At 51.1% G+C, this 25,204-nt stretch overlaps 1 protein-coding gene across 13 annotated transcripts in view; it reads right to left on the bottom strand.

The window, feature by feature from the left end:
* The window catches only part of Scalloped (TEA domain transcription factor 1 homolog scalloped), an 89,515-nt gene that overhangs the window by 30,377 nt on the left and 33,934 nt on the right, over positions 1-25,204 (bottom strand). For 8 of the 13 annotated variants that reach the window (XM_078184109.1, XM_078184072.1, XM_078184081.1 and 5 more), the window contains one exon: positions 24,262-24,342. The exons of 1 other annotated variant lie outside the window; for it this stretch is intronic. In XM_078184109.1, coding sequence (XP_078040235.1) covers positions 24,262-24,298 — 37 coding nt within the window. In that variant the 5' untranslated portion in view covers positions 24,299-24,342. Of the gene's footprint in view, positions 1-23,680; positions 23,848-24,261; positions 24,343-25,204 lie in introns of all 13 variants that reach the window. 4 more of the 13 variants (XM_078184154.1, XM_078184164.1, XM_078184136.1 and 1 more) reach the window with 1 other exon arrangement.

The following is a 25,204-nucleotide window of genomic DNA, read 5'->3' as shown; positions in this document are numbered from 1 at the left end:
TCATCTTTAGCCTCTGCCCCGCCCCTTCCCCTTCGTTTGCTTTTCTTTCGAACGCGACCCACATTTCCAGAGATTCGAAGATTAAGCGCGTCGGGAACGGTTCGCGCTCGGAGACTCGCTCATTCCCGAATCGTTGGTTCGAAAGGAACGTCCCGCGACTCTCGCGCGCTCATTGCCGTCAGGTTATGTATATGTATAGCTACGCTCTCGGCTGTATCGTGGGATGCAACGTCCGCGTGCCGCGAGACTACGAGACCGCGAGACTACGAGACCGCGAGACTACGAGACCGCGAGACTACGAGACCGCGAGTGGATAAATTCGGTTGAAACGATCGACGATCGAGCGTTTTTCGATAATCCGCGAGCTCCGTTTCGTCGTTGCACCCGCGCGATTGTACCTCGTCGCGACGAGCATCCGATGATCCTAATTACTTCCAATTACCTCCGATGCGAAGAAAGGAGCCGCGCGGTGCTATGGAGCGTGGAGCAACGGCCGACGACGACGCGTTCGCGAAAACCTATACGCGTACGCGCGCTTCTCTGGCATTGCTTCCACGTGGTCTCGTCTCCTATAGAAATATTTTCGCCTCGTTGACTCCGCGAATCTCGATGCGTGGCTCGCGGCGTCGCTCAGCCATTGAATCATCGAGACGGCTCGGATCGAGTCGGTCGGTGCCCGAACGCGCACGTCCGCAGCTTCTTAAATCGTTCGTGGAGCAGTTGTCGTGTCGATTAAATAACTCGGGACGACAAGTCCATTTTCTGTGAGCACCGTCTACGCGTAACTACGATATCGGTGTCTATATTTCTATCCGCTACGTTCGCTCCCTCCTTTCGATCGCTACGGACCACGAATTTGTCGCGTTGCCTCGTTAAAGCCGCCCCGCGACGAAATATGTACATAAATCGTTCGGCGATTCCGCGTCGCAACGTTCGTATTGTTGGCCGCAATTAGCGGGATTAATTTACATATTGCCGGATTAACCGTTCGGGCATGAATTATTCACGGTATGCTAATGCGTTGGCTTCGAATCCGAGTCAATAATTGAATGCTTCTCGAGAATAAGGAAAGAGGCGTGCTCGACTCGTCGTTCGAGCAGAAAACCATTAACCGTATTATAGTCGATGGTTCGCGGAAACCGGTGCTGGAAACGGCGAACTCGAATCAGCGATTGTACGGAACTTCCCAACGCGCGCGTTTCTTTTCCAACGCGGAGAGGATTCGCTTTATCCGAACCCAAGACAGGCAGCCTACGAACTTTTGCGCGTCACCTAACCGACTGTTCGACTCTCCGCACTCCGCGACACCGGACAGACGATCCCCTAGGATGCCGGTTTTTGCGAAACGCCTCGTCGCAACAGCCGATTCCTTTCGGATCGTGGAAAGGTTGTTCGCGGTGTCCTCTTACAAGAGACACGAAACGCAGCTGCAACAAAATCCGAGGCTGGTAAGGAAGCGAGCGAGGGTAACGGAGGAAGCTGCCCGAAAAAGCCCTCCACCGTTTTCAGAAACGGGAAGCCAAGCGTTCGACGTTGAACCGTACCGAGCCGAGCCGAGCCGAGCCGAGCCGAGCCGAGTCGAGTCGAGTCGAGTCGAGTCGAGCCGTGACAAGATATCGCTCTTCTTCGCTTCTCCTTCTCCTTTTCCCTATCCTTCTTCTTCGGCTGCTCGATCTTTCTCGAGATTAGCTCGGAAGACAGCTGCTGGAAAGGCAACAACCGGTTTCTTTCCTTTTTTCGTTCCTTTTCCCGCGTAGTCTCCTTCCTCCATTCTTCTCGGGTTCGAACCGGGTTCGACTCTGCCGGTGTCGATGCATCATCGGAAGAAAAAGCCTCGGCAAAAAGAATACCGACACCTATCGCCGCTGATTCGGATCGCCGTTCTACAGAACGAACCGGCAGATACGGTGGTTTCGGATCGACGCGATCGTTCATCGATCTAGCGCGCAACGATCTAAACTAGTCTAGACGAGCAAACGGTTTCTCCGGTACCGAACAGCGTTCCAATATTGGGGACTTCCTGCGACAATTTATCGCTTCCTCTTTTGTCGGCAGGGCAACCGGCAACTTGGAAAGATATTAAAAAAATAGCAATCGTGGAATCGTTGGATAAAGAGGGCACATTAACGTCCACGGTCCTTGAATTCGGTTCCGTGCATGCTCGGCCACGTAATTGGTTAAACGTACTACCCAGTGCAATGGGTCAGCAGACGGAAAGGCAATGGAAGAAAGAAAGGAAGGAAGGAAGGAAGCATACAAAACTGCTTATTTATCAGTCGATATCGGTGGTAAAGGGTGAGCGCGTGGATGTACCGTTAATCCCATTTGCATAAGACGATAAACGATAAGACCGGGCGTAATAGTGCATGCGAGCGGCAGCGCGCGTTGTCTCGGACATAAGCGAATGTAGCCAGCGCGCGGTCAGAGAAACCAGTTCCAAAGAAAAAGGAAAGCGAGTAGGGAAGAATAAGAGAAGAACGAGCAAAGAGAGGGGGGGGGGGGGGGAGAGAGAGAGAGAGTCGTCGTCGTCGTCGCCGGTACATGGACTGCTGCCTGTCGCTGGCAGCAATTACGCGAGGGTGCGATCCGCGCCCTAACCAACGATTGTGCTAAGGAAACGGGGAACGAGCGTCGTCGCAAAGTCGAATCCGTCGCGAAATAGGAAAATGTGGACGAAGAACGTGCTTAAACGGGTTTTCTGGGCAGACTCCATGGCACTCGGGAATCGTAATCCGTAATCCGTGATCCGTTCTCATCGTTGGGACCATCTCTTTTTAGCTTATTAGTCGAAGGGGTCGTGGATTAGTAATCCCCGATTCTACCCATTTCACGAAGGAAATTCGTCGATCGAATCGCTTCGACTTCTCGTTCGACTCTAAGGCATGCGTGTTCGCAGAAAGATCTTTGCAAGAGTAAATTAGTTTTTAATATTTTATTTTCGTATCTATGAGTGCCGGAACGCGTTGTTTAACGGTATCGTACTTGGTACGTCGACTCGGCAATTCTACACTGCAGCGTACCACGGTAGACGGAACGAATAGCGAAAGAATAATAGCGAGAGGAGACTCGGAAGTCGAGAGAAACGAAAGGAAGAAAGAGAAACTGAAAAAGAAAGGGAGAAAGAAAAACTGGTTGTCGGGGAGGAATTATTAGACGCGGAGTTTGAAATTCGACCGCAATTTCAGCGCATCCGTGCCATCTATCTATCTCGTTCTAACCCGGCACTCGTCTTTCGATAGTACTCTCGAAACTGCGGAGTAAAGTCAAGCGAATGGTTACAAATTGAAGACGCTAATTTACACACGGTTTCGCACTCGAGCTTGCTCGATTCCTCCGACCTGCTGCTTGCCTGCCTGCTTGCCGCCTGCCTGCCTGCCTGCCTGCCTGCCTCCCTGCCTGCCTCTGCCTGCCTCCGCTTATTAACTCGCGCAAGTTTACGAGCCGGTTTCTAGCGGCTAACAAGGTAAACAATGTTTGGCAATTATCTCGGTTAAATGATCCTCGTGAGACGCTACTCCCCTGTACAAGAGGCCGCGCCGCGTAGGAGATGCGACGACGGAGGAGACAGTTTCGGTCGCAACCGTAGAAAATCTAGCGATCCGTGGTCCCGCGGCGCTATTCCTCCGTCCTTCATCGTTTCTCGGATAGATTACGATCGCCCGTGTAAGGTCAATTTCTGTCGGCCGTTCCGACGCCGAACGGTTAGGACGCGACTCGTTCGGCTCGGGCAAATGCCACCTACCAGTATTTATATCGTCGAACTGTTGGACAACGGCAGCCATAGAAATTCGTTCGGCTAACGTACGACCATATCGGTTCGAAATGTTCGCGGAAGATCCGTGTCGCGAGGCGGTGTCGTTGCGCGAGGAAGGGAAAAGTTGACGAATATATCGGATTCTTCTTGAAACGAGAACGAGAACAAGAACGACGGCAGCTTCTCATTTTTCGAACAACGCGCGCGAAACGATCGAGTAGCGCGCAAATAACCGTGCGAAGGATAAAGGCTCGCAGACGGTCCTCGCACAGTTAATCTCTGCGCACGAAAGATCAGCGGTGCTTGGATCTCGGAGATTGTTGCCGTTAAATGAACCATTGCGACGAGCTCGACGTCGCCGTGTAGAGCTGTACGCTCGGAAGCGCTACGCGTGCCTCGAAAAGCGAGGAAATTGCGGAAAAAGGAATTGAAAGGGTAAAAGGAGGGAGAGGGAGAGGGAGAGGGAGAGAATGAGGAGCGGCGGGGGAGGAATATGCGAGGTGTGGCAAGACGAGGTGGAGCGAGGTAAAGGGCGTAGGTAATTATCCATAGGAAGGTTCAAACTGGAAAGCAAAGTCGAAGGGTGGCTCTCCCGTGAGAGGCGTGAATTACACAGCGAGGCAAGCGAGCCGGTAGACAGGCTCATTGTCCTCCGCTAGTTTAATTAATGCAGCTGAACCGGCAGCCTCCCGTTCCTCTCACCCCTCGGCTCTACCTCTTTCCTCTCTACTCTCTACTACCTACTCTCTACTCTCTTCTCTCCACTCTCTCCTCTCGCCATTCCTCGTCCCTCGGCCGCATCTCTTCCGCCTCTCCTTTCTTCTTCGTTCATTCCGCATTCCCACTTACAACCTGTACACGCCGCGACGACGACGTAGACGCGAGCCGACCGGGGAAATGCACCGTGCCGCGCGCTCGACGCCACCGTCGCACGGATTTTAACAAGATTATTTGTCCTTCGATTGGCGAAACGACGCGGCAACGATCTTTGCCGATAAAATACTCCTCGTTGCTTCGAACCTTGCTTTTAGACCAACGTGGAACGTTTCCCCGTGCGTATACGTACGCGATGCGCCGCAGGCGCGTCGATTCGATCGATGCACCGATCGCGAAACGAACGCGAAACGAACGAAGCAGCTGCGACGAGGCGGAAGCTATTTCACAGGAAAAGACAAAGGTTACAGCTACGATCATGATCCTATCGTACGAGAGGAGACGAGAGGAAGGAACGTTAAGCTTTGGAAGGTGAGCTGCGAAACTGCTTACGGTGGAGTTGAGCACCGTAATCTGTTGCGCCCGTCGTCTCGCCTCGCCTCGCCTCGCCTCGCCTCGCCTCACGCCGAGCCATAGTCGCAGCAGAGTTCAGACACGATCGAGTCGAAGCCAGAATAGACGAAGAGAAACGGAACGGAAAATGATCTTTTCTCATCGGTTCTTCCTGTCTGTTAACCTGCTTGCTTGCTTATTATGTGTGTGTGTGTGTGTGTGTGTGTGAGAGAGAGAGAGAGAGAGAGAGAAAGAGAGAGAGATATGTTGACAATCGAAAGCCGCTGCGCGACTTACCACTTGTCGACCAGACCAGGTAGTTGGCCGACCGACTGACCGTAAACCGTAAGCGCCGCTCGACTCACGAACCGATCGCTCGAGTGCATAATTTAACCGATTCGCCGGCTCGTTCTCTTAACTCGAATCGCTCGTAGCATGATTCGATCAACGAAAAGCTGCCACCACGCCACGAAACTTTCGATGAAAATGTCCGTTTAAAGAAGATCGTGCTTCGCTTCGCGACTGCACAACTCGTTCGAGGTATCCGCGCTTTCGACGTTCGTCCTTCTTTCTTCGGCGAGAGCAACGCTGCCGGCAAACTAGCCAACTGGCAGATTACGGCGCGGCGGACATCTTCCTATCCAGCTTCCTATAAATTCTCGTTGGTTCCAGCAATCCCTGAAATCCTGGCCAAAAATAAACCAAAGGCGCAACAATTGGTCGGTTCGCAGTAAACGGGTCCACTATCTTAATCGCATTTCGAAACGAGCAACGAGTAAACGAGAAGCGAGCAACACGATAGCAACCACGATGGCTACGGCGTTGATGGTGGTGGCGATCGAGGAGTTTGAAGAATAGAAAATGACGAGGAGGAAGAGAAAAAGATAGAGAAGAGAAAAGAGGAAGAAGTGGACGAAGAAGCGAAAGGGTGCGAAGAGAGACGCGGTGGAGGAACGTCGCCGTCTGCTATTTATATTCGATGCGGCGGACGTTCAACCTGCGAGCACCCCCGCCTTACGCGACGTGTCCTCTCGCTCGCTGTTTGCTGCCCCTGGCCCCTGGCCCCTGCTACTGCCTCGTCGTCCACCGGTCGTAGGAGAGAGTGTCGCGAGAGAGAGAGAGAGAGAGAGAGAGAGAGAGAGAGAGAGAGAGAGAGAGCGCGAGCAAGTGGAAACGGACAAACTCGCGAATAAATCTTTCGGTCGGTCGGTAGCCCCGGTCAGGGCCGTCCCATATTCCTATTTTCTGACTGGGCTCGAAACCCGATTGGTTCAACGAAAATAAATGGGATTCTAGAGGGATGAGATACGATACGCGACGGAGAGCGTCTCTCCCCGATGATTTATCGCGACGTCGCGACGCCACAGCGGTGCGCGAGCGGCCCCACCAGATACAATATTATGCATCGTTATCGGTACAGTTTCCGTACATCGACTGGACGTTAACGACGGATGTCTGATCGGCGGAGCCGAACGGTCCCTGCCCGCGACGCGATCTCGTCGCGATTGTTCAAACGATCGCAAGTGCGACAACTCGAGCTTCCGTAGGAGCGACGCCGAGAAACGTAACGCGCTAGACCGCGTTAGACATCGACAAATTTTCAACGAGATATTTCGTCGTAGCCGGTGCACGGGTTAAATTAGATTTCTTTCCTCTTCGAAACGAGAAGAGGCTAGGTGGAGAAGGTTATAAAGAGAGGAGGAAAAAGATCGAGGAAAATTGTAGGCTCGGTCGTCCGTTCGTCGAGCCGACATTTGCGACGCGCGAAGACGAGCAGGTTCGAAGAAAATGTAGCAAACGGAACAAGAGATTCGGTTCTGCTCGCGAGGAAATCGAGCAGAGTGAAGACGAAGGAATGGAAAAGGAACGCCAAGATGAAAAGCAAAGGGCGGGTCGAGTAAAAGCAGAGAAAGGCATGTATCAGCTTTGCTCGTAATTAGAATCCACTTGGTGAAAATGGTAGGGTAAGCGGCAGGCAGCGGCGACGGCGGCGGCTTCGAAATACTCGACCGGCTGCTTCTGCTGCCCTCTCGATCCTCTCCCGTTTCCCTCCCGTTTCCCTCCCGTTTCCCTCCCGTTCCCCTCCCGTTCCCCTACCGTGCCTCCACCGATGATCCTCTCCTCTCCAGTGGCAAGCATACGTGCGCTGTCGCGTTTAATACGATTACATAATACCCACCGGCACGGAACGTTATCCTCTTACGCGTAAAGCGGGAGGAAAATAATTCGAAAGATAAGGGATTTCGAATAGATTTCCGTACTCGGGTGGCGCGAGTCTGCCCACCGCTGTTGTCCTTTCTCGAAAATTGAATCGCGTCTCCTGTGTGTGCGCGCGCGCGCGCCAACGAACGAAAAAGTAGCTTTCGCGATCAAAGAACACGCAACAAGTTCAAAGTTTGCTGCTTTTAAAGTTTCGTTCTCGGCAATGATTCTTTCTTAATTCGAACATGGAACCAACCTACCTCGACGACGCTGCTACGATATACGCCAAACGTGGAACACCTTTCAGAAACAGATTGAAATTTCATTGCCTATGCACGATGGAAGCCGAAGCCTCGCCAGGCTATCCAGGATTTGGATAGCTTTAAACATAACATTTCATCCAGTTGGTAATCGCGGGTCCTTTGAAATCCATTATCTTCGATACGTGCAGCGTCGCGTATCTTATAGCCGAACATTTCCTGTTTCTAACTTCTGGTTCTACAGCATCTCCCAGATGAGATGGGTGCGCGAAAATTCGAAATGACTTCGGCAGTTCCGTTGGTAAAAGCTTTCCAGCCAAAGTTTGTAGAATTCGTACCCTTTCGAGAATGGACGCGAATATGAGAACCTCTGCGATGCACCACGTACTTACTTAGTAAGGTAACTGGTCTACTGGTGGGGGTCAAATGTCGTACGGTGACTCACCATCGGCTCAAAGTGGTTGCCGTTTGCTGCTTACCGCATGCTCGCTGCTCGCTGCTTATCGCTTACTGCTTACCTATTACCGATTACCGATTACCGATTACCGTTCTCTGGTCCTTGCTTACCAGAGTCGGCCATTAGTCGAATAAATATTTATCTAAAATAATTATTCGAACGAATTCATCTTTTCGATCGAATATTTGATTCGAATAAGAATAACTCGTTATCTGCGACAAATTATTCAATCTATTTACAATTCGTACAATTTACTCGTATACCTATTATAAAATTAGTCGACACGAATTCCTTTCTATTCGAAGCAAGATTACTAGGTTGTACGCGAACGATGATTCTATCCAAACTCGACAAACTTGCCGCTGCAGCAGGTGAGAAAAAGCTAATCGTAAGACTGGATGAGAAAGAAATTTTTATTCGACCAACTTGTAGTATTCCTGTTCGAATACTATGATACGGGTTAAAGGGTTTAGGAGCCGTACGCGTAGATCGATTGGATCAATCTGGAACGGTTGTATTTAAACTAGCTGTTAAAACGTCGCGCGTACACGTCTTACTCCAGATTAGAGAATTTCTTCGTAAGCTATTTCCGACGCTTGCGAGACAAATCCCCGCTAAACAGTACACGCGCATCGTATCGTAATTCTGTCTGTGTTGGTATACGGTGCACAGTGTACAGTATACAGTGTACAGTGTGTACCAAGGTGAAAAGCGATTTCCGTACTTTCGAGTGATCGAGTTAAATGTTTCGCGCTTCGTTCCGTATCGTCCCATCTAATAACATCGACGCGGACTACCATTATTTACACAATGGAGATCGGAGATGCTTATCGGGTTTGATCGGCCGTAAGAGAGAAGAGAGAAGAGAGAAACGGGGGTCGGTAAACCGATGACGGGGTTGAAGAGAAATCGTAATTGATCGGTTGTCGACTCGCGCGGGCTCGATTTCGCGTGTTTGGTTTGAACGCGACGCCGCGTCGAGTCGAGCCGAGCCGAGCCGAGCCGAGGATACGTTACATGTAACGGGTGTCACGATTCCGTCGACTGGCCCGGAAACGGCTAATAATTTGGTCGCGGCAATTGAATCAGGTAATTAGGACAGCCCGTAACTCGACGAATGTCCTCGAACATCGTTGGAAAGCATCGTTGTTATCGTTATCCTCGGTTCCAAGTAGACTGCGGATTTAATGCATTTAGCAGAAATACCGAATACGGACGAAATTGAAAACGGCGAAAACAACGAAACAACTTCAAGATGCTATCGCGTTACGCGTTCGACTCGCCGAGCTCGTTTATTAAAAAAAAAAAAACAAACGCGGATTGCGTGTTGTTCGATTCGTTGGTAAGGAATAGTGAATGGAATGGAACGCGCGTTTCTTCTTTGAATCGGTTCAGCGAGTCGAAGACGAGATCGCAGATTTTGATCGGATAAGCGCGTCGAATCCGCGGTCTATTTTGTCACCGTTAAATTTAGCCAAACGCGCGCGCGGTGGTTCCTCGAGATGCCAACCATCCCCGAAATCGATTGGCATATTTCAGGGGAAGGATCCGCTTCGTCTCCCTTCAGGGAACGATCCGCCAAACGCGATAGAATTTTCTACCTAATTCGGATCCGTTTTTCATTTTGCAATTCGGCTTTGCACATCGAGCGATCCGAATTTAGCTAGAAAAACGGGAGACACGGATTAGTCGGTGATCGATCGTCGACGTTATTCCTTTTGTCCCCGCGCAAAATTAGAAACGAACGAATTGGAGACGAATACGCGTGTCGCGATGCAAAATCGATCCCGAACTTTTCTTCCCATCTTTGTTCGCTCGATCGGAGAAGCAACGCGATAATGGACTGCCACGATTGCAAGACGCAAGAACCAAGCGCGATTCCTTTTCTCTGGTAAATAATTTTCGCGCGTTGCAACGGGCGTCCCAACCTATTGGAGGTTTCTTTACATCTGTTCGGTATTCCACGGGCTACGTCTAAGAAATGCGCAGAAATCCCCGGTCTATTCGTCGATAGACACCGGTACAGGAGAAACATAGTAGCGCGTAATCGAGCGTCGAGCGTCGAGCGTCGAGCGTCGCGGACCGCGGTGCGACGAACCTTGTTCCGCTTCTCCGCCAGCGAAATAGAAGATAGTTTCGCGTGGGCTGGCCGACGCGGATCGGATCGATGGAAAGACCGAAGGAAAGGAGCGGCGAGGATGTTTTTTGTTCCCGGCGACTGCGACGGCGCAATGTTGATGCGAGTAGTTCGCGGCTAGATTTAAGCCGATGTTCGCCGCGTAGGAATTGCTCGCCTACCTTTTACCCCGTCTAGAAGGAGAGCGCGCGTACGCGTATACATAGATATGATCGGCAGTCGGCGAGAACGCCGATGGATTTCCTTGTCGTTAACGAATCCAGCCAAAGCATAGCCTGTCATTTTTTCCGATGATATTGTTGCCACCGCGTCTGTCCGCCGTTGGCATAAACCGACCGACGCGGAGGAAGTAGGCTCCCTTCGACTTGCGAAAATATAACATAGTCGACGATCGATCGATCGATCGTTTGCCCGATCCGAGACCGACGATGGCTGCTATCGAGCCACGACATTACATACAGCCGTTGCAAAAAACAATTTGCCGTATGCCGATAGAGGGACAGTTTAAGAACGCGTTTCCCTTCGGCTGGCTCGCGAGCGCCAGCGCGAGCGCGCGCGCTGCATCGCGCACAAAGCGAAGGATCCGCCCGTAATTTCAGCATTGCGCAACGATAATGATCCCCGAGACAATGGCTCGCTCGTACATATTGGGTGGCAAAAGCGTTTCGCGTGGGTCGAGGATCGCGGCGCAGGTAACGCCAGCGCGCACTCGCGCGCGCCGGAGCGAGCAGGCGGCAGCGGAGCAGACTGGCGCAGCGGGCGGACACGCACCGACGCAAGCACGGAGAGCGCGACGCGGAGGCGAACGCGCGCAATTCGCGAGGAATTATTGCCGAAGCGCGAGCCTCGGCTGCGAGAAATTCTGTTGTCTTTCTGCCGCGAATAACTCGCGGAACTCGAAATTAATCGTCGAGCCATCTTAATAAACGCGGTAACGAGCAAGCTTCGCAGTTTCCGCCCCCGGCTACTTTAAACGATCCCGGTGACAACCAGCGACAAGCCGGCACGCTTTAATAACTATTTGACTTTAATTAAGCTATTTCTGCCCGTGTCTCGCGCGTTCCCGCCTCTGCCTCCAGCCATTCGTCGCGTCGTCGTCTCGTCGTCTCGTCGTCGGTGTCGCCGCAACGAATGGTGTCGTTGTCGAGACAGGTCGCGAGAATCCGAGTCTTCTTCTCGGATTCGGCAAAACATCTCTGAATGCGCGCCGATCCCTTGCTCAAATTGCGTAGCAAACCAAAAAACGAAACGACGAAAGCGCACGAAAGCGGGACCATTCGCGCGAGTGCTTTCCGAATTATTCGCAAGAATCGAAACGAATCCTGCCCGTTCGCGCGGGCTACACGCTTGCCCAACTTGCACACGGTTCCGAAAAAATTGCGCAAAATCATTTTGGGCTATTCGCGCCAACACTCGAATGCTGTGCTTCCAAAGACTTTTTGTTGAAATCGTCTACCGTACGAATACTTTCTACACCCACTGTAGCTTGAGCGCGAGGCGCGATGGAATCAAAATTGCCAAGAAAACCGGAAGAAATCACGACGACCGTGACGAATCGAACACCCTGGAACCGGCAATTATGCCCGTCGAGGTGGCCGCGCGTTCGGTTCCGGCACATAAAGCGGGAAACCTGCGCATCTCGCTCGCCATTTCCTTTCTTTTCTCGGATACAATTGCGATTTTGCGGATAAAAGAGATCCAAATCGCGCCCGTCCACTGCTCCCCGCAATATCCACGATGTGTTGCCCCGACTACATACATATTGGGCTATACAAGTGCGCGCGTACGCATGCACAGAGAAGGGAAGAGAAAGAGGGGGAGAGAGCAAGGAGGGCAGCAGGCAGAACGAGAGAGGAACCGTCTACTAGTCTACTTACATATGAGTACACGCGCCTCGATTCGTCCTCCTTCCGTTTCCTTCCCTTTCTACTTTTCTTTGCTTCATTTCCATTTCTTTCCTTCTTCTTTCGCATCTTCTTACCCCACCCTACCCTACCCTACCCCGCCCTTGCCATTCGAAAGATTTCGAGGAACGGACGCGCGTATAAATGGGGAACGCCGACCGGACGTCGGGCATTATCACGAATTAGTCGTCCTCTATTTCCAGGGTAAAAGCGGAAGGATAATGTTGTCGCGAGCAAAGCGTAATGCTGATAACGAAACATTTTGTATCGTTGGTATCGTGATTCGAGGGAGAATAGTAATACGGAAAGAATTGAAATTTGTGACGCGCGACTCGAACAGATCGATGGAAAGATCTTAACCTAAAGAGAGACGATAACAAACGCAGGGGAGAGAGGGAGGAGAGGGAGAGTGTGGAAAAGAGAGAAAGACATCGTTCTTACGTGATCGTGGACAAGGTATATCTCGGTTTCGTTTTACTTGCCGGTGGTTGGATAAACAAGATTTACCGGCGATAACCTCAAGGTGTTATGTTTTATGCGGTTACACGTGCATGGACGAGTACAATGGAGAAACGCCGGCTATGCTAAATACAACGACAATTCTCCGATCCGAGTCGTGTAAACGATCATCGTGGTAAATTGTCTTGCCGAAAATCGCGAGCAAGCAAAAGCAAAAGCGAAACGCGTGTCCCGGAAGTGGTTAGAAAAATTGGCACGCGCGCCAGCCGGATCACCGATCGATTCTCAAATTTTCGAGCCGACTCGAAAGGCCGATAACATTTCCGAGAGATATCGTCGCAAAAATATTTGGGAAAATTACCGAATGGTGCTCGGAGTCGTTCGGACTCTAAAGTCTGTCGCGAAATTTCATCGAATTAGCCTCGCCGTTGGTCGCAAGTTTTCGGTACGAATTAGAGTCAATTACACGGTCGCGAGTAATCCCGTGCAGACCGAGCATCCATTCATCGAGTTGGCCGGAACTTGAAACTCGGTGAGCAGCAAAGTTCGACGAGCAGCAACGTTAAAATCGAGCGCGATTTAATTTCCGGAACTCGATCGGTTCGAATGGCCCTCGGGCTCGGCTAAATTCGTCGTTCGCTCATTCTATTTCTAGTTCGCACTTCCGATTTTGCGTCGATCTCTTCGATTGCGAGACATTTGGCCGATTGGTCCAAGTACACTTTTACCGTCTCGAAAGATTTATTTCCAGCGATGACGGTAAAAACGTGTTAAAACAAACAAGACGCTTTACATTTTCTTCTCTGTAAATCAACGAAACGAAAGGAGCAGCAATTATTCGGGCAACCGACTCTGATAACTCGCATCGCATAACATTGATATTCTAAATAATTCCGCATCGTGGAAACTCTGTCGTTCGAAGGATCCCAAAGGATTATTAGATAGGTGCGCGCAGCATAATGTGGCGCGTCGCAGTCGATCGACGGTCGCGTGCCGCGTCGCGCCAGACTGCGTTTGCGATCCGCGTGCGCACGTATTACGTATTAAACTCGGATGAGCGAATATTGTATATCACCGTTGCCTACAGGACAAACAAACTCTTTCAAACAAGACTCAAACTCAAAAGTAGACACTTTCAGCTTCAATTTGAGCTACCTGGAGTCCAAATTGCTCCACGGGAAAGTTGTTGAAAACTCGCCCAAAGTCGCAAAATGAGCCCCAGACAGCCATATATCCCCGAAAAATTGATTCAAAAAATTATAAAAAAATCCCAGGTCGTTTTATGGGAATGTCCGTTCCGGGGTCGTAAAGTAGACACTTTCAGCTTCAATTTGAGCTACCTGGAGTCCAAATTGCTCCACGGGAAAGTTGTTCAAAACTCGCCCAAAGTCGCAAATTGAGCCCCAGACAGCCATATATCCCCGAAAAGTTGATTCAAAAACTAATAAAAAAATCCCAGGTCGTTTTACGGGAATGTCCGTTCCGGGGTCGTAAAGTAGACACTTTCAGCTTCAATTTGAGCTACCTGGAGTCCAAATTGCTCCACGGGAAAGTTGTTGAAAACTCGCCCAAAGTCGCAAATTGAGCCCCAGACAGCCATATACCCTAGAAAAGTTGATTGAAAAAATCATAAAAAAATCCCAGGTCGTTTTATGGGAATGTCCGTTCCGGGGTCGTAAAGTAGACACTTTCAGCTTCAATTTGAGCTACCTGGAGTCCAAATTGCTCCACGGGAAAGTTGTTGAAAACTCGCCCAAAGTCGCAAAATGAGCCCCAGACAGCCATATACCCCCGAAAAGATGATTCAAAAAATTATAAAAAAATCCCAGGTCGTTTTATGGGAATGTCCGTTCCGGGGTCGTAAAGTAGACACTTTCAGCTTCAATTTGAGCTACCTGGAGTCCAAATTGCTCCACGGGAAAGTTGTTGAAAACTCGCCCAAAGTCGCAAATTGAGCCCCAGACAACCTTATACCCCCGAAAAGATGATTCAAAAATTCATAAAAAAATCCCAGGTCGTTTTATGGGAATGTCCGTTCCGGGGTCGTAAAGCATACTTTTTACATCTCCGCCGACTACGCAACATCTTCGACTGTGACAAATTATTCCAATAACGTTGTCCCGATCCCACGATAATGTCTCCTCCGAAGATCTCACCGCTACCCTTCGACACGTATCTGTTTTGCACCATTTGATTACCAACGCGATAGTATTGTAACTTTGACCATGTTGGATAACATAATGTTGCGAAAACCATTCGTTCAACTAGATTACTGGAACATCGATCCGTCTTCCGGTACCTAGTAGTACGATAATACTGATGCTATTACCGCACGTTTCATCGCGCGGGTAGTTTCTCGGCATTGCTCCGTCAACCGGCAAAGTAGACGAGAGGCGCAAAGTAGATGGTTCGCGAAGCCGCGTTATTCTTCGCGAAAAATGAGTCGAATGTCACATTATTTCAGACAGCGTATCTGCCAGCAGGAATACGACCGCGGACGTATGCGGAGATGATATGGTGAATGGGGAAGGCTGGAGATTGACCGTGATTAATCGAAGCGTGTCACCTGCGGAGAGAGGAAGCAGCGTCGAAAATAAAAGTATGCCGTCGCATCGGTCGGAGATGGCTGGAGGCATATATTGTAGAAAGTAGAAGAGGAAGAAGAGAGAGACGCGAACCACTCCTCCCTTCATAAATGTTTGAGCGGACGGCAAAGTGCGGAGCGGTATCGGTCTCCCCCCGCAGAGTCCACAGCCTTCCGTTCCGTATCCACTAACCGAATTAACCGGTCGTCGGTGTACCGTTGCGTCGCGCCGCGTACACTATATGACGCTCACCTAGCAGAAACGCGCGCGCGCTAAACTCGCGCATCGCGAATCCGCTTCGCGCGAGTCGCGCGTGTCTCTCGTAGGAACGTTGCCGTTCGTCCGGTTCTCCGGCTCTCTCCGACCCTCGAAACCCCGGCCGCAATATATTACCGAGCGCGATGTCCCGTGCAATTTACGTACGATTATGCAGATGTGCCCGAAGCTCGCCCACGTCCTGCTTTCCGACGCGAAAGAACGACGAGGAAAGTTGTGGCGAAAGGGAGAATTGTGCGCGCGCGCGCACGCGGACAGAAACAGAGAGAGGGAGAAACTTTGGAAAATGAACAAGATACGTTCGACGTCTCTGTATATGGGAATCGAAAACGTTTCGAGAAGAAAATGGATACGTAGACTGAGCGGGGAAAGAAGAATCGCGCGTACGTTTCAAAAGTACTTTTTTAAAGAGTTAAAGATGATATTATTTTGCCACCTATTTCAGTTATGGTGCAGCGAGTTTTAACGATGAAACAAATTCAAGTCGTCTAGTCTGGGCTGAAAGAAATGATTTCGTTTTAAAAGATGATGGAATACTTTTTGCAAGGAGTTGTATTATTCGCAGGTATAGGAAGGCGGAGAGGTTCGAAGCTGACGTCTCGTCTCGTCCCGCTTCATTTCGTCGCATGGCGTCGCACAGGGATGCGCCGCGCGGCGTCGCGTCGCGTCGCGTCGCGTCCACGGAGGCGACTAAGAATGATTTATTATGCGCGAGACACTGCCGTGCACGAGCTGGGCATAAGGACGAGCCAGCCAGCCAGCAACGCTTTATTTCATTTTATGGCCACCCTTTGCCCGTTGCAACTTTATTGCGAAATTCATTTACGGTGGAGTCGACCCGTCCGAAAGACCCCTTAGACAACCCGAAAGGACGTAAAAGCCGCGATAATTGAAGTCCTGCCTCGGTCTACCGCCGCTAAAGCTCTTCCCTTACAGTTTAGTCGAGTTTATTAGGCCGTAAGAGAAATTCGAAAACATCGCGCGCGCGGATGTAGGTGCGTGCGTTGGAAGCGATCGGGCGTAGAAACGCTGTCGCGGACGCAACCCGACGATTACGCTCGTCGAACCTTTGCTCATTTATCCGATAACGCGAGGCGCGCGAGCGAACGAAAAATCAGCACGATCCGGACCGATGCGATCGTGTGCTTCGGATAAGCGAATTAGCCGCGCATCACGCACAGTCGCCGCCGCGCAACCGTTTCGCGGCTCTCGCCTCGCGCCTCGTGCCACGTGCCGTGTACACTCGACGACTCGCGCGACTCGATTCCTGTCGTCGATGCCGTCGATGCCGTCGATGCTGTTTACGGCCGCGTCGCGCGCAACGACGCGCACGTTCGTTCGCGTTATCGGCGACCCGCGGATAAAATAATGTGCCCGCGTAAATATCGTTTGCCGCATTCCTCCGCGACATTTACCCCGATCCGCACACGGTCCACTAATGTAGAAAAGGCAGAAAAGTTGGCGCATATTTCGTTCGCGTAATACCCTACATACTCCGAGGATAATTTCGCGTCGCTACGGTATCGATTCGGGTAATCGCTGAAATCGGGAAGGTAGTTTGCTACTTGACCGTAAACGAGATCTAATCGTTCGTTTCAACGGCACGGCCAGCGATTTTTCTTATTTCGGATTCGCAAAGCGGCTGGAGAGAAGTCTGGCGTTCGAAATTTCCAAGCTTTTCGCATCGTATCCGAGTCGAAGCACTCGAATCGTTTGCTCGATTGCTCAATTAAATAAGGTGATAGTAGGAAGAAAAATAAAGGCGACCAAGAGAATCGTCGATCGCCGATCGCCGATCGCCGATCGCGCGGAAATCTATGAAAAGAAGGGACGATGGGAAAAGGAAAGGTGAAAACAACGCGTCGATGCGTCTAGAATCACACAGCCCTCTACGCCACTGCGCGCTCATTACCGACCGTTCACGGTACACCCACACACGCACCGCGGCAGCGACGCGCACAAGTGCGTGTGCGCAAACGCGTGTAAACACGACAGTGGTGCGCACGCGGATCGTTTGAATAATGCGACGCGCAATTACGCGACCGAACGGGAACACGCGATTCGTTCGTTCGCTCGTTCCAGGTTCGCGAATCGATCTTTGCGAACAATTGTCCCGCTGCGCGAATTCGGTGTTCCACGGAGCAAATATCGGAGTCGGATATTAATAGAATTTTGGTAAAATTGGTAAAATTGACGGTACATGCGACGCGATTCGTTTAATTTCGCAGGCGAACGAGACAACGAGGAGAAGAGCAACAACGCGTTCCGTTGTTCGAAATTACGAGCGAAGCGCGGCGCTTGTCCTTCCGGCAAAGATAATTCCTCGGTTTCTTCCATTCGCTGCGAGCCTGGTCCAAAGATTGCGCACGTAGAGGCAAGCGGCACGCGGCACGCGGCACGCGGGTTCCGCGTCATATTTCCGCGTCCGCGCCCGCCGCTGTACGGCAACTGCTTTCGGTCGTCCATTGGCCGCGAGGAAACGCGATTCGTAATTTAGCGCGCGTTCGTAGAAACTAGAAACGTAACGATGATTCATGCGCGGAAAGGGATTGGTCTCGGTCGAGCGGCACTCGCGAGGAGCTAGGAATATCGCTCGCTCGACTCGCGCATAGAAATGCACCTGAACCGAGCTCTCTCGAGCCTCGCAAAGTGCCTCGAGCGATAATTTCATCCTCTTTGCGAGTCTAATTTACGATTTATCGCGTTGAATCCTAATGCGAGAAAAATGACGAACGTGCTGCCACAAAGAAGCTACAAATTCTCTAAATATCGTGGAAAGTGTTACGATTTTCAATAATTGCATCGAGAAAATTCATTCGCCGTTTCTTGCGCGAAATAGAAAAGCGCGATCGATGGGAACGGCAATTTTAATCGCGTGTCGGACAAATCACGGTCGATGATTAAATCGAATAATTTCGTTTGGAATTGCCATAAATATAGCGAGGTTTAAGATTTCATTTAAGGCTACTTGTCAACATAATAGGTTACCTTTAATTATTCGTTCGTCCTTGCGATTAATAAGCTACTTCGTTACGGAAGAAGAAAGGAAAGAAAAATGTTGCAAAGCAGTCTAGAGGGTACGATGAATAGTATGACAATTGGAAGTAGTGTTGTCAAGGTTGCATGGTATATAAATATATAATTTGAGGTATATTGAAAAGCAACGACGGTCGAGGACAAAAGGCAGGGTCGAAAAGAAGAAGAAGAAGAAGAAGAAGAAGAAGAAGGTGACGAGCTCGTAATTGGTTGGTCTCCGGTTAAAGTGCTTACGTAAAGGAAGGCTATTAGAAGAGGACGCGAAGGAGGGGTTGACGAAAGAGACGGGGCGGTGCAATGGTACGTGGCCCGTTGATTCACCGCAATAACGAGGAAGCGTAGTCGTAGTCGTACTCGCAGTCCTAGTAGTCGGGGATCCTTGTCTAGAAGGATACCGAGCCTATTACGAAACCGCTAAACCGCAAATAGCGAAATAGCTGATAGTCGATAGCCGATGGCGCGGCGCGGCGCGGCGCGGCGGTTCGGTAGTTCCGGATGCGTGGAACACGTAACTTCAACTACACTTTTTTTTCCGAGAGCATCGATTCTGAATCGGTTTCTGTCCGGGTTAAACGAGCAATCGATCGATCGATCGATCGACCGACGAGAATGTTCTGCATTTTCTTCCTCGTTCTTCGTCTCTTTTTTCTTTCATCCAATCCGCTTCCTCCTTCTTCCATCTTTCTCGTTTCCCACCTCCCAAATTTGATGGCTTCGGCGCGGAGTTGGCACGAAACTGTGTTGCGATCAATTTGACCGCAAGAAAACATCGTGGATCGGAATTCTGACATTTTCGTCGTAACACCATGAACCGCGGGGAATGTAGAAAACAAAACTGTCGCGCGTATACCATGCGTACAACGGGAACAGGATCGGGAACGTGAACGGGGACGGGAATGGGAACGGGAACGGGAACGGGAACGCGAACGCGAACGCGAACGCGATAGCGACCGCGCACACGTATCCGAAAGCGTATCAACGCGGAAACTAAATTACCGTTCCTTTGTGCGGCGCTCTATTATCGCAGACGCGTTCGTTAAACACTGCCAAGATGAAACGGTACGAATGATCGTTTGTCGCGCGAGCTCGACCAACTCCCGGCCGCCGCTAATTTCATTGAGAATATTTCAGCGTAGAACGCCGCTGGGGGCTCGCTGGTACGGGTTTACGCGGCTACGCGGACTAGCGTGTCTGGGCCGGAAAGTTATGTCGCGTTGTAACAACGGATGGGTGACAGTCGCGCGCGCGCACGATTGCAGCTCCCGCGTCGTCGTTTCTCCGGCGTTGGTGCTGTTGGTTGGTACCGTTGCTACCGTGGCTCTCGTTGGTACCGTTGGTATCGTTGGTAGGCGGCAACGCGAGTTACGAGTCGTATCTACATCTACCGACCGTTCGCGTTACGCGCGTCGACGACGACGACGCGGTGTTCGACGAAAGACACCGCGTGCAATTTTTACGGGCAACGGCCCCCTACCTAACCTATAGTCGGGCTCGGAACGATCCGCGCGGGTTTCTCGCGGAATCGCGAACAGGCTGTCTCCGGTCAACTATTCGGCAGGGCAAGGACAGAGTCGCGTATCTTGAAACGATCGAACGAGGAGGCGCGTGGATCCGCGGTACGGAGAAAGAGTGGGCGAGAACCGCGCCTCGAGAGAGCAGGGTGGCAACGCGAGTGCGACAAGCGAGACAATGTCGAAGGGAACGAGAGAAACGACAACGGGAAAAGAGGCGAGACCGGCCGAGGAAAGAGAAGGAAGGAGAAGGAGAAGGGGAAGGGGAAGGGAAAGGGAAAGGGGAAGGGGAAGGGGAAGGAAGGAGAAAGAAAGGAAATGGAAGAAGGAAGAAAGAATGGAAGCCTGGCTGCGGAGGGACGTGCGTGGACGCGCCAATTACCGACTCGTCCAAAGACGGCCATTAGGGGTCTCGACAAACAAACAACTTTCCCTTTTTGTCGACTCGAAGCTCGATCGTTTTAACGATCATCGGTACACCTTGGCGTGATTTCAGTCGGAGAAGGACCGACCGCGTGTTAACCGTTCTTCTGGCTGGCCGATTATTCGTTTCTTTGCACCGATCCGGCTGCCTTTGATCTCGGAAGGAGTAGCTCGAGCCGCCTCGACGACGACCGCCGCTTGCGTCGACCGTGTTCCAACCGTGTTTGAGCCGGCAAGACCGCGCGAACGTCGCGACCGATCGTTCCAAGAGTAGTATCACCGTCGACCTCGTAGAAGTAAACCTTAAATAGCACCACCCGTCGAGTCGAGTCGAGTCGAGTCGAGTCGAGTCGAGTCGCTCGCGACTGGAAAATTGTACCGGGGCTTCGACGGACTCTCTCGTCTATGCACCGGTCTCGCGCAGACTAGACCAAACGCGGAACAAACTGACACGCATCCGTAACGAAAACCCGGAAACAGCGTGTAATAGACATAATTGTTTTCCGTTCGAACGACGTCGAGACACCAAAGCGCGAATAAAGCGGCGGCGAGCGAACGGAAAAGAACGGAAAAGAACGGAGATCCCGCGACGAGTCGATAGAGGAGGCGTTACGGATGAAAAACGTGAGACAACACCTTCGGCGAACAATATAAGACCGGCGAAGAAACGATTTTCTAAAGAGGGGGACGAGGGGAACGCGCGCAAACGACAGCCTCGATTGTGCAAAATTCATGCGAGATACGTATGTATCTATTATGCTTGTATCAAGAATCCATATATTGGCGCGGCGGTGCGCGGGGCAGAGGGGTAAAACGGAGAAGGGTAGGGGTGTATCGAGGTCGACCGGTTCTCCAACAGCCGTCACCCGTTAAGGGACATTGCGACATACGCGCCAGCCTTTTCTCCCTCTTTTTCTCTGTTTCTCCGTTTCTCCATTTCTCTCGTGCGCTCCTCCTTTCTCTGTTCGCCTCGTTCGCGCGTTCGCTCGGCCACTGTTAAAACCCAGACATCCGACCGAAGGAATAAATTGTACACGCGTTGGACCAGCGAGCGAGCGCCTTTCGGAATCGATGCGGGCCCGAGTTGCCGAAAATTCGGGTCCCCGGGAACACTATGGTCGTCGCTGAAAATTCAAACAACCGATCTCCGAATAGAGAAGGTGTACGAACGGCGCGCGGCGAACCTCGCCAGTTCTATTGCGATATCGCACGGTCAGATTTATAGCCCGGACAATCTGCTGGCTATTTTAATACTCGCCTTCGAAACCACGTAACGCTCCACGCTCCACGCTCCACGCCCGACACCCCGCACGCGCTAGAGAATATATCTCGATCTATCGGTGGATTTTTAGCGAGACGGGTGCCGGGTGTCTACTGGCGGTCGCCACCGCCACCGCCGCCACCGCCGCGCGTCCAACGTTAGCGAAACCGGCCATTTTTACTTTCCATTCTTTTCCAGCAGCGCGCAAGAGAGCAGGACGAATACGCTTGTACGGTATCGCGATGCTGGTGGCACACGCGACTCGAGGCCCGGTCTCGACGGACGCATAATTGAACTCGTTCGGGTCGACGTCGATAAAGTTATCGCAAGAAACAGTCGGGAACAATTAGCTCGATGATCGGTAATTACGGTGCTGGCGTTTCACGTTCGAGAAAACGACGAGAGCAAATCGAATTACTCGCCCACCGAATCGGCGCTTTCGCGTGTTTCGCTAATTACGCGGTATCGTTGTAACGGTAAAGATAACGGCAACGGTAACGACGATACCGATGCCAATAACGACGACAATGCTAATCAACGATAAGCTCGAATAAGATTTTTCGAAATGTTGGAAATATTTGTTTGCAAAAGGATAGATTTTCTTCCCTACCCAACCTGTTTTCTGCGTCGGATACGCATCGTCTTCTACCGTCAGCGATTTCTAATCCGTTTGTAGGATCGAATTCGTAAAACGCATCGATCTCTTCGAGCCACGATTTGGAATCGCAACGGAGGTTATCGCGCATGCAACCGGTAGATAAAAACAGGTCAGGAGAGAGCGGAAGCAAGAGCAGCAGCAGCAGCAGCATTAGAGAAAGGGAACAAAAGAATGAACGAACGAGTAAACGCACTGCACCGCGGTCACCACTGCCAATGATAAAATACTTTCCGACGCAAGCTCCAACGCGACGCGGTCGATGGCGAGGAGAGCAGCAGTAAAACGCCGCGAGCTCTCGCGTTCGTGAAAGTAACGGTCCTCGCGTTTAGACATGTCTTGGGATTGTACCGCGTTCCCGGGCGCTAATCCGCGCCTCGCTGCGTTCAGCCAAAAATCGAGTCGGGTCAAGCCCGTAGCAGCAGGCGAACTCACCCCATGCGAGGCCGCGCCACTGCGGGCAAGGCGCGCGCCAAACGCGATACGTTCCTCAACTCGTTTCTTAATTTTGCTGCCGCGATTGTTAAGCCGTCCCAAGAAAATACAAATCTCGAAAAGTTTATGCAAACTTCCGTTGAAAAAGGAACCCGCGGTAAAAGAAGAAAAGAAGCGATAGCCCGTATACGTTATATGTTCAACTATTGGTCAAAATTTGCTTCGCCGTGAGCATAGTTTTGCGAAATGACTTTTTCCAGCGTTCGGCCGTGCGATTGCCCCATAGTGCGCCGGCGAGTTTATGATTTTGCTTAATTAATGGTCCCCTCGCATCCGCCTCCCACCACGGTCCATCCCTCGCGGCTCGGGGCTCGGGGCTCGGGGCTCGGGGCTCGGGGCTGGGAGCTCGCAGCGTACACGAGACACGAGAGTTACCATCGCCCCCGACCCCGACACGATCTCCCCACCGTTGCTCTGGCCGGCTGGCCGGCTGGCCGACCAGAAACAGCCTGGTGGCCATTAGCCTGCACGGATTGCGCAATTTCGGGAAATTGCGAAGTAATTCGCGGTTGCGGCCACTCTCGGCTTCGAGCAACAGAGGAAGAGTGAATGGGTGAACGAATAAGCGGGAGAGAGACAGACAGACAGAGAGAGAGAGAGAGAGAGAGAGAGAGAGAGAGGAAGAGGGAGACGGAGACGGAGAGAGAGAGGGAGAGGGAGAGCGAAACGGGAGGATCCATTGCGAATTCGAGGAAAAGACGACCGTTGAAGCGTTCGCAGTCCAACTTGCTCCAACCCTCTGTGTTCCACGGCGATCGATCCGACGAAGAGCCGGAAGCCGGCCAACGAGGACAATTATCGCGATATCGCACCGACTACGCTTTCTTACTCTTCGCTTCGCCTTCTTTCTCGCGCACGAAAAGTTTACGTTAAAGACGCGTCGAGAGACGTTACGCGGAATCGTTATTCCGCGCCCATCGAATCTACGATGCTTGCACACTTTACGAAAAAAGGAACCGTTTCGTTGAAAACAGTTAACGGAAAAGATGACTGACGTACCTTGCACGAACTGCATTTTTCGCACCGTTTGTCGGAGAGCCGAGGGTCCTAAGAGAACGGTCTCCCGGTTTCTAGAAGCTCGTCCGCCACCGTATCCTATGCACGGGCGTTACTCGGTCCTTCGCGAAGACTCGCATTATTCGATTTCGTTGTCGTCGACGAAACAGCTACAAGAATACCGTGCAAAATATTGATCCGAAAAATTGAAACGATTGGAAGAATTTGTCGCGGGAAACATGGAACTCATAATTGGGAAACTTTTCCGAATAATAGTAGCGTCAACTTTTGGTACCGGCACAACGCTACAACTATCGTGGAACCAATCTTCGCAGCATTCGGTTCGTTAAACGAGAGATGGAACAACTTTTTACGAAACGTACGAGATAGGAAAGAAATGATCGCGAATCGAATACGAATCGTTGAAAGGAAAAGAAAAAAAGAGGAGAAGCAGAAACAGAAACAAAAACGGAAAGTGAAAGTGAAACAGAGGCAGAGACAGAGGCAGAGACAGAGGCAGAGACAGAGGCAGAGACAGAAGCAGAAACAGAAGAGGAATAAATAAAAAGAAATGGCTACAATACCGATGCTATTCTGAGTACTGAGTTCCCAGTCTTTCATGAGGATTTCTCGGGCAGGTCAGGATGACGGCGACGTGGGTACACCTATAATGCAGACAGTGAGATCACACATGTAGAAAACCATGAGCTTGTCGACATAAATAATCGTGAGATCGCGAGAGGAGTTATTTTCGAGAAGTATCTTTTGGATACGGAATTATCGGCGGCGAGTATCGCGCTCCTAGGAACAAAAGGGCTCGAAAACGTAACGATAGCGGCGGATGCGGAACACGATTTTCTCCTAAAACTGTGCAGCACATTTTCAGTTTAAAACCAACTCGAGAGGTCGAAAGCATCGCATTTCGGCGCGTCACAATTCGCAACTCGCAAGTTTTCCGAACCCTCCACGTTCCACGCTACAATTGCTTTCGAACGCCGAGGGTTCGTTATCGAGAGAGAGAGAGAGAGAGAGAGAGAGAGAGAGAGAGAGAGAGAGAGAGAGAGAGAGTCGTGCCCGCGTTCTCAACTAAAACGATCCTACGAATGTCATTTTTCGCAAAATGCTCGCGTTCGCGTTGCATCTAATTCATAATAGGGGCGACGAAACGCGTAATCGCTGTCGGTCGGTATGCTATTTCGAAGGAGAACTTTCAAAGTGGAACAATGTTGCGCGTCGCACCGACGACGATCAACGATTTCTGTTCAGAACGATCTCGTGAAACGAGATAAACGAATATTTTGAAAGCTGTCGTTGACGATACGTTCTGGGAAAAGACCTATACTCAGCGAATCTAATCCATCCCGATATTATTACGAATTATGATTATGATACGGATTATGATAGGTTATGATAGGGCGCGGGCGTCGCGTCGGCATCGGCGCGTATAGGCGGCAAATGGATAGTATGCGGCACTGTGCTATGCAACGAGAACGCGCGCGCGCGACGAGACCGTGTTTTCGTTGCATC

The sequence above is a fragment of the Augochlora pura genome, chromosome 1, assembly GCF_028453695.1.
Source record: "Augochlora pura isolate Apur16 chromosome 1, APUR_v2.2.1, whole genome shotgun sequence".
Taxonomy (NCBI): Eukaryota; Metazoa; Arthropoda; class Insecta; order Hymenoptera; family Halictidae; genus Augochlora; species Augochlora pura.
Note: the sequence above shows the minus strand (reverse complement) of the source record. Positions and strands in the feature narration are given on the sequence as shown.